The sequence below is a fragment of the Oryza sativa genome, chromosome 3 (assembly GCF_034140825.1).
Source record: "Oryza sativa Japonica Group chromosome 3, ASM3414082v1".
NCBI classification, from domain to species: Eukaryota; Viridiplantae; Streptophyta; class Magnoliopsida; order Poales; family Poaceae; genus Oryza; species Oryza sativa.
In genome coordinates, this window is record NC_089037.1 from 15249015 (window position 1) to 15259063 (window position 10049).

General features: G+C 40.5%; 1 protein-coding gene across 1 annotated transcript; it reads left to right on the forward strand.

Annotated features, from left to right (window-relative positions):
- Positions 1-2571: 2571 nt before the first annotated feature.
- On the forward strand, positions 2572-9630 carry LOC9267254 (protein DGS1, mitochondrial). The gene is made up of 14 exons (XM_015776291.3): positions 2572-2838; positions 3210-3324; positions 3437-3640; positions 3870-3998; positions 4085-4252; positions 4928-5122; positions 6059-6159; positions 7214-7303; positions 8140-8212; positions 8299-8327; positions 8433-8556; positions 8749-8859; positions 9090-9190; positions 9271-9630. Exons 1-14 carry the CDS (start codon positions 2630-2632, stop codon positions 9371-9373), a joined length of 1752 nt encoding a protein of 583 aa, XP_015631777.1. The 5' UTR covers positions 2572-2629; the 3' UTR covers positions 9374-9630.
- Positions 9631-10049: the final 419 nt, after the last annotated feature.

The following is a 10049-nucleotide window of genomic DNA, read 5'->3' on the forward strand; positions in this document are numbered from 1 at the left end:
TGTCACTACAAAAACATAGAGTATATTCAGGGAGTTAAAGAAGTTTGCAACATTTTATCCTTATTTTTTAATCGGATTTACCACCTAATTTTACCATCTTTTTCAGGTTGGACCAGGTTTATGGCATGGGTTGTGCTTCGGCCTAATCCACACGAGCAGCTGGTGTTTGCTCATGGTGGCGATGGTGCGCGATACCAGGAGCGTGCGCGACGCGTCGGGGTGGTCATCAGTGAGGGCTAGCATGTCGTCGTCCAGTGGACGCCTGACACGGACCCTGTGGTGATCATGCTCGGCCCTATCGCACTCAAAACAATACTACGACACATCTGATTATGTTGACAGGATCTAAGACTATACCAGAACTATCCCATTCAGATCATGCATGAGAAGCAAAAAAGGCCAACTATTACATTTAGCAGTAATCAAGATCCGATCTTCTCTTTTCATGAGAAAATTCAACATGTTTCCGATTACCAAGCGAGGAACACGGATTAATTACTCTAGTTTTTTGAAGAGCATAAGAGGAATATTGATTGCCCCACAAAACCCAAATCTCCTAGGAATTACTGAATACATTGCTTTGTTTCACTCTCCCAGATCTCAGGGTCAACTTTCCTCCATGGATTGCTCCATGATCGAATAGCAGACGCATACCTGTGTACCTCATAAACCCAAAACAAGCATGATAGCAACGAGCCAGCCGACGACCCCAATGATTCCATCTTCAGGAAGCCATCGATCGAGGTGGCATGGGCGTCCACCAGGCAGAGGCCCTTCGCCCTGACGCTAGCGACATGGCCGGATGACGAGACTTTCTCCACCTTGGCACCGACGACCTCCAGCCGTATGCAACAAGGGTCTTCAGCCGGTGGCCGGTGGACCTAGATGGTAGCGTTTGTGTGTTGACTGTTGAGTTTGATCATGCTGCTGCATAGCAGTTGCGTGTGAAGGGAGACTTTTTTAGGTTGGGAGGGAAGTACTCGTACCAGAGAGGCAGGCGGAACCGCCGTCGAGGGATCCCTCGCCGGAGCCTGGAGAAGGGGACTGCCGACCGCTAGTAAATGCATACCAAGTGACCCAATCAGTAAACATGGTTCAACTTGCAAAGGATGGTAAAAATAGGTGGTGTAAAAATCGTCTTTTACCCCTATGCCATTAAAAAAGTTGCAGCTTACCTGTGTGCCACAAAAAAGTTTGGAGTCACCTGTATGCCATGAGAAAAACTTTCGTTGACCCGTGTGACATTCCGTCCACCTTCTGTTAGAACTTAACGGTTCCATAGCTCTGACATGTGGGACCCATGTATGAAAATGACTAATTTGCCCCTAAGGATTTTCAGCTCTATTCTCCTCTCCTGCTATCTCCCGTGAGTGCATGCTCTCTCCCAGTTGCGCTGCAAGCCGCCGCACCCTAACCCTAGCCGCACGCCGCCGCCGCCTCGCCTCGCCGGAGCCGTCGCCGCCTCGCCTCGCTGGAGCCGGAGCCGTCGCCGTGCGCCCAGGCCGTCGTGCCTCCTCCTCTCCTCCTCCAGGGCCCACGCGTTCCCGCGTCCTCCCTCGTCGCGCGGCACGTGGGCGGCACGCGCGGCGGGTGGTGGTTGGTCCGGGAGGGCGGCATCGTCGTCGGTCACCGGGTGGTGCAGCGCCGTCGCGCCCTCCGTCGATGGCCGCCACCGCAGGTGAGCGAGTGAGATATTTGCGGTGGTCACGTGAGATTCGAATCACGATGTGCTAGCTGTGGCTACTGCTCTCGTGCTATCTCTTGATCTCTCGCTCTCGCTCTCTCGTGTGGGGTTTCAAGATGCATCTGTATATGGTTTGGAGTTCTCGTCTTTTGCGAGAAACGGAATTTGGAATTATGCGATTGCTTTTGGAAATTGGTGCCCTTTGGAAGCTCTATGTGTATGCTTGATTCGAAGCATTAAATAAAAAAAAGGGCATATGCTTGTTTTTATGTATTGGACAATAATACCTGCCCACATGAATTTCTGTCACTCACACTAAACTATAATATTTGATTACCCGTTATTTGTCGGTATGCAATGGTCATGCACCTGTTTTTTCCTTTTTACAAAATTTATTTCCAATTTTTCCTTATTTTTTCCACCATTTTCTAATATTTCCCACATTTTCCTTTTTTCCCGGATTTTTAAACACTTTTAAAATTTATTCTCACTTTTTCTGATTTTTACCTTTTTTAAATATTATTTTTCATTTTTTCTGATTTTTAACGCTTTTCCTAAATTATTTTTCACTTTTCTAATTTTTTAAACCCATTATTGTACATAAGGGCAAAACCGTCTTTACACAGCCCCTAACAACCCCTAACACCTCTGTTATGTCTCCATCCATCCAAAATAGCACACGGGTCAACGAAAGTTGGGCTCATGGTATACATGTAACTCTAAACTTTTTTTTGGCATACAGGTAACCAGCAACTTTATTAATGACATAGGGTAAAGGACTCCAAATTTGAAGGCGCAGACAGTAGGGTTTTTGGTAATAGAAGGGGGTGTTTTGTGATTTTGTGAAAGGTTGAGGGGGTAAAGCAGAGAGTTTTCCCCGAACAGTCAGAAAAAAAAAAGGGAAATTCGAAGTCCGCAGCCGGAGGCCCCCACGGCGGCGGCGCTATGGCGATCTCTCCGCCTCCGCCGAGCCCTAGCTCCGGCGACCCGATCGAGGCCGCGAGACACGCCGCCGCGGCCGCCCTGGCAGTGCCCGCACGCCTATGGGGCTCCCTCCTCGCCCGCCTCCCTTCGCTCTCGGACCGCCGCCCCCGCCGCCGCCGACGCCCTGCTCTTCCGCTCCCCTTCCGCACAGCCGCCGCCCATTCCGCCCGGTGAGAAACCACTGCTTGGATTTTAGTGTGCCTCCTGTGCTTCTTATGCTTGTGCTGCAAGCTCTCGCTTGCTAGTGTTATGCTAGTGCATTCGTGGACTGGACAGACCGAGTAAATTTGGGCAAATTTTGGGGTTTTAGGTTGGTAGCTGGTGGTATGTGAGGAATTCGTACAATGCGTTTGGAATTAGTGACTAGGTGCAATATAGGCAAAATCTACCGATTACAAATGCGAATATCTGATAGGAATGTTGTGTAAGCGTGTGGCTAATGCCTAATGTTCTGGTATTTTCTTTGCGTCGTCGATGACCGTGATGACTGATGACACATAATTGCATGAAGTTTGTTTTTTAAATCATTTGTTACTTTCAGGGCTACCGGTGAGACGCCCAAAGCTTTTGGCATCCTAGAAGATATTGTACAACACACGCTGTGTAGTTTGCATGGTATTCAGAAAAGCTTACTCTTTTGGCAGTCCAAAGCTGAGGTCTCAAGTTAATTCATAAATCTTTTATTTTTTTTACGCTGCAATTAATTAAAAGAGTGCATCTTATACTTCATGCTATTTACCTATTTTTGGTTCTGTTATATTTATTCAGGGAACAAATTCACAGAAAATGTATTTTATGATCTTTGAAAGGGGACCAAGGGCCTTTGTTAAAGCAACATATCAGACATTGACTAGACTAAGGAGCAATGAGAGTCCAACCCAGTACATTTTGCACTCTGCATCTGATATGGTCTCAACAAAACTTGCTGTCCTGACAAACATGCAACACTGCTTGGCTGCTTTTCTTGCTGAGGTTTGTTTAGTCAGATGTTTATCATTACAAATGCTTATGTCTAGTAGAATAAAACTCGTGTCAGCAGTTCTTTCAAAGCTAACTTTGTAGTTGCTCGCTTCCAAAAATTGCTGTACTACTCTAGTCAGATCATTCAAACCCAATTTTCTAACTCTTTGATAACATTGTTTGTTTTACATGACACAGTTCCACATTTATAAATCCAAATCATACCTTGCTTGTTCTATAGGTTTATTGCGAAGTTGACAAATTCAAAGAAGGATTAACTGAAAATTCAGATAAATCGCTTCACACACTGTTTGCTGTTTTGAATACTGTCTTCTCCAAATTGGAGGTATCACTCCAAAATGTTTGTGAGGTATGCATTGTTTGCTTTTCTTGCATTTGGATGTTATATGTATAATATACTTTTGTGTTTGGCATTATGTAATATATTTTCTTCAGGGGCATACTCTACTGTTCGCACTCGATGGAAGCCCATCTGAACTTCTCTTTGAAAGATTACCAGAAATTGATTATGATAACTCAGAGTGGACAGAGGCCTCCTCAACAGATGCTATATGTTTTATCTACCAAAACCTCCAGAAGCTAGATAACCTTGTTTGCTCTCAGGTAAGCAACTTTCTCTTTCAACAACAGCAACTTGTCTCGCATTTGCTACTTCTATTAATGTTACCTGAGTTGTAGATGGGGTATGGTTGGATCAATGTTATACTATTGGAGGTTCTATGATTGGGCCTGTTCGGCTGCCTGTTCTGCAGTTGTGGCACAGCCGGCACCAACAGTGCCACATGCACACGCGCAGCCGCAGCCGCCGCTGCCAGCTTGCTGAACAGGCCCACTACCTGTTTGTGCTTGCTGTATAAAATGTTTATATAGCTATATGCATATGCATTGTTTCAGACTATAAATGAGTGGTATTGTCATACCTATAGTTCTGAACAGGCGCCCCATTAGCATGCATATAATGGAGCAACATGCTGATTATCAAAACCATGAGATTTGAGATGTGAGAATTAATCATGTGGATGAACTAGTGAAAATGTGTTCAATGCCAAACTTGTATCTCAATACAGAGTAAATGTGTAAATGTATAGCATTCTCCAGGTAGTATTTTATTTTTTGTGATTTCTCCATTTATCATATTTTTACTTTTATAAACTATGTAAGTTGCAGTTATGTAGAAATAAGTGGGTTTGTTCACTGTACAACAATAAATCTTACATTTCTTATCAGATGATTATATGTTGCTTAATTGCCTGAAGCAAATATTTTCTGCAATTATAGCTCTCAAGGCATAAAAAACCAAGACATATGACCATATACTGGTTGCCCTACACATGTGGAGCGTTGGGTCTCTCGGCATGTTCTCTGTGGCTTTTGCGACACAGTAGCTTGATGGGAAGTTCTGACATCGACAACTGGGTTCAAAGTGCCAAAGAGTCAATAGCTGGATTTTGGGATGTGCATGTTGAGAAACCTGTAGGATACTTTCTATTTATGTCCTTCTATTATTTATCTTATGCATTTTTAAATGATGCTAGTGTAAGTTAACTGAGGGTGAATCAAGGCATTCTAGTTAAAGTCTTTTCTCGTTATTCCGACATTGACATATATGAGATGTTCTCTGAGGTACAGGAGGATAAGATTTTGTTAATCTATTCATGCAAATATTTGTCTAACAAAAAGGAAAACCAGATAAAGGGAAAGAAAAGCATGCTGCCTTGTGCATACTAGCCGTACTGTTTTCTTATAGTATAAGCATATATGATAGAGTATAGAAACAATTTCATGTGTTTGTTTACTGCAGCACTTGCACTTATTACCATGAACATCCTTAAGTTTACATGTGTATATAAGGCATATAACTAACTACTATCTTTGTTGACAATTATAAGGCACACACGTAGTTTCAAAATTTTGGACATTGTAATTTTTTACCAATAAATAAGTAATGTAAGATGCAACATTATATAGTTGTGTGATACAAAAATGGTAATTTTGAATTTTTGTTTGCAATAACTTATGATCATGATTTTGTAGTTACACACGCTATATTGCAAAAGATTCACAGTCATAAATTCATTTTGGCAGACCACACCAAGTCAAATCGCACACAATATTATATAAAAATCAACAGATAGTAGAGTAATATGCACCAACATCTGCACCGAAATAGTCTAAATACTATTCCTTGTGGAACCATTGAATGCAACATGATATAACTTCAGAGAGCATTAGTGTAGGAGATCAAGTGTCAAGTTTTAGTGGGGAACTTCTAGTTGGATTTAATATAGCTGCAATTTTTTTCCACACCTTTGTTGTGGCTGAATTTTGATATTGTTCTTAAAATTTGGAAATCAATTATGTTATTGTGATTGCATCATGATTGTTTTATTCTCATTTGATGATCATTAGATCATTTCCATCAGAGGTGAGCTTTTTGAGACATTCAAAAACAGAGGTAAACATGTAATGGATACACAAGAGGTCCAACTGAATGAAGAAGTATTGCGCAGGTTATTCCCTGATACTACATCTCTAATATGCAAATTTAATGGTAATCATATCACATAGTTTTTTCTGCCACTCGACAAATTAGTACCATATTGCATATCTAATATTGCATTTTCATCATGTTCATCTGTTTACTCAGATATGAATACTTTAGATGATATTTACCTGTGGTTTCAAGAATTTTAAGTCGAGTATGCCAGTATGGGGGTTTCAATAATGCAGCAGATATGCTTGTAATTTTGATTTGGGATACCCACCACCATATTTTGAAGTGCTTTCCAATTATTTTAGGCATAAATAGTGGGGTAGTCACTATGAGTATTTGTCTTGTGTGACATGAAGTAGATGTGGTGGCACAAGAGCACAGTGGTACCAGCTTAGAATTTCTGTTTCCTTTTTGTTATCTTTTGTTTACTACTGTTAGGATTCTGTCCTCGTCCTCAAGATACCAAGTAAGTAGCTGCTATGCTGAGATAAGATATGTTAGGTCCTTTCTCTGTATAAAGGGTCAGACAAACTGCACCTGCTTTGAGGAATCAATCAATGGAAAAAAAATCCTAAAATATCTCTCACTCCTTGCTTCCCTCGCCATGCAACAGCTACACTACAGCTAGTCAGTCATGCAGTAGGTGTCTAGGGACATGTCCTGAAAACTTCCCACTACTTCCATTCCCGTTTTAACCCACAGTAAACAATATGAAAGTATTGTACAGGTGTGATGATTGATGAAGCCATTGATGACATAGTAAATACTGTACAAAAGAGTGGTGACGCCTAAACAAAAAGATTCCCCAACCCAGCACCAAGATTTTCTTCGTTTATCTACTTTTTTGTTGATATTATTGGTTTTGACTAATGTTTTTTCATCCTGGAGTGCTGTAACTTTTTCAGTAAAAAATTTGCAATTTCTTTTGTCTTGAACAAAAAATTACAAACTTTAATTTTCTTGAATATGCAAAACTTCAGCTTTGCAGCCATTTTTTTCTGAGTCCATTAGAGGAGCATAAATTATATTTTGCATTTTTTAAGCCCACTGGTTACATATTGGATTTGTAGGATGATGCTTGAATTTTGTCAGCAAACTTCAAATGAGAAGCTGCCACAAGATATATCAGATCAAGCACTTATGGAGAATTTCATGGAGAGGTAAGTCTGTTTGAAAACTATAAACTGATGTGGTGTTGACTTGTTTGCATTTATGCGTTACAGTGTTAGGCCAAATGTTGCAAGTTCAAAAGGCACCTGTAATATTTTTTTCTCAAGAATTTTACTGTATTTTCCTTATGCTGAAGAAAGTAATTCTTCATCTTGATCTTTCTCTGCTACCTTTTAAGAGCAAATATTATAGAGGTAATTCCATATGAGGAGCTTTTGATTCAGGGTTGGAACTTGGGATCATTTGATCACAAAGGAAAACATGGCATGTGCTTCATATACTTCATTTGAGTTTCAGTTGCTTTTTTGAAACTAAAGTGATTATATTTGCACGTGGGGTAAACCTTGCACCGTAAGGCTCTTCCAACTTCAGGGTTCATTTGTTTCCTAGTATGTTTGGATGAAAGCAATGAGCCATCTGAATTTCTTGGGAACTCTATTTCATGTCTCAGTAAAATTCTGCAAGGTGGTGATAGAAGTTAAAAGTTCAAGATGAATGTAATTCTATGCTCGAAACCCAGCATTTGACGTTAAAACAGATTTGACATTACTTTTCAATAATGGAAATTAACTTATTAGCTTCTTAGTTTCCAATAGCATCTGGAAGATTCGTGTTACACATGCTTTATAGCTATTTTACATAGTAGTAGGTTCTACATATTTACATACTTCTTGTATAGCTAGCTGTTCCAAAATTTCTGTTTAGGATGACCAGTTAATCACTTAATGCTCAGATTGTGCTTCTGTAGTGGAAAGCTAAATTGACAGTAGACATATCCTTTATCTTGTTTATTTGTGCATTGAACTATATGCATGTATTTGCGCAGATATGAGAAGGAATGGACCCATCCTGTTAAGAATCTTTTCGGTGGAGAGTTAGCATATGCCATGCTTATCCAGGTTAGTTCACTTGACTCTATTTTGGATGCATCGAATATTCCACTTCATGATATTTCCTATTCTCACCTTCAACTTTGAACATTCAGCTTCAGAAGCGCACAGTGGATATCAAGCAGTAAGTTATACTATTTCTGTCTGACAATAATAACTAAAATGCATAAAGATATATTTTTCTTGTCTAATATTCATCAACAGATGTAATTGGATTCTTCTTACACAGGGCAATGCTGGAACTGGATCAGATTCTTAAAGGAAATGCGATAAACTTCGCTATTCTTGCAGCTTTACCTGCATTTGGTGTTTCGCTTTTGCTCCTCACTGTGGTGCAAGCATGGATTATGAATGTATGTTAATAGAGTTCCGTGATTCTATCATTCTCTCTTTGAAATATCATCATCTGTCAGAAGTATCTGTAGGTCTGTGGGGCCTTGTTGTGTTTCCCTGTAACCTATTTGTGCCACAGATCTTTGCAGTATGTGGACATGCGTGTAGAAAAGCAAAAAAATATGGTGACTAATGTCTTAATTATAAATTAGGACCAAGGCGCCGAGGGAAGAGGCAGGATTGCACGGCGCCAAAGAAGGCTGCTGCTTCTTGATGCAGAGAGAAAACTTATGGAGTTTAAAAATTGCATGATTAATGGAATGGTAATGTTATCTACATCTATATGAGTTGCTCTTTAGGATTCATTCTCTCAATCTTTAAAGAGCTTTTCGGCCTAAATTTGTTGACTGAGAATGCTTCTTTTGTATCGATGACAAAGCCACTTTGATGAGTGCTCCCTCTTATTATTATTAACTTTTGGATTATAAATTTAATAATATTGGAATGAGGGGCACCCTTTACAAATGATGCCTCTGAATTTCTTCCTTTACAGGAGGAAGAGGCATGCTGTAAGTTCGGATTAACACTGTACAACCTTGATAGATTATACAGAGCTGTTGAATCACATGCAGAAGAAACAGGCGAGTGGTCAAGGTCAGTATCAACTCATATTCTTTACCATTTGATTCCTGGTTACTCTGGATGACCTTTCCACAAAATCGTTTGTGTTGCAGATTAAGAGAAGACATTTTGGATCTGGCGAAACCTAAGATGAGTATGACAGACAAGCTGGTGGTTCTTTCACGACTGAAGGGAACGTATGACTGCTTTCCATAGCCATTAGGGGGTGTTTGATGCATCTGAAATTTTTCATCATCCTTTTTTTTTCCTCGGGTGATGATTGGTGAACTTACTGTGGTTCATTTTGAGACGATGAATGCGCAAATCCTGCCTAGGCATTCAGTCTGATGCACCTGCTGGTAGGATTTCCATGAAGATTTTGATACCGAAAATACGATAGAGAAATGGCCTTGTGCCGCTCCTAATGTCTAGTACTTATTTCTTATGATGTGAATGGATGATCTTTTTGATGAGCCACTGGAAATAACAGTTTTTACTCTCATGAGCTATAAAGAACAAACGGTTCGAGGTGATAAGAAAACAGAAGCAGATTGTGTTGTTTTGAAACTTCATTTTCTGATCATCCAGATCAAAGACATCGTTACAGGATCAGCGGAAAATGGCATTATGTTTTTTTTTTTGCCTGAACATATCTAAAGTATTGAAAGAAATAAAGTTTCTTGCAATCTGGTTGGGCCACGTCATCCATAAAACAGGGACCGTCCGATACAACTGCTGGTAAACGACCACCGTCGGATCTGATAAGAGAAGATTTCAGAAACAACCCTTCAAGAAACTTCTCTCAGCTTCTAGTCCTCCTATGCCTGTGTATTTTCATTTTCCCCCTCCCTCTCCTGTGTATCGCTGCGACTCCTCGCACGCGTCGCTTCGC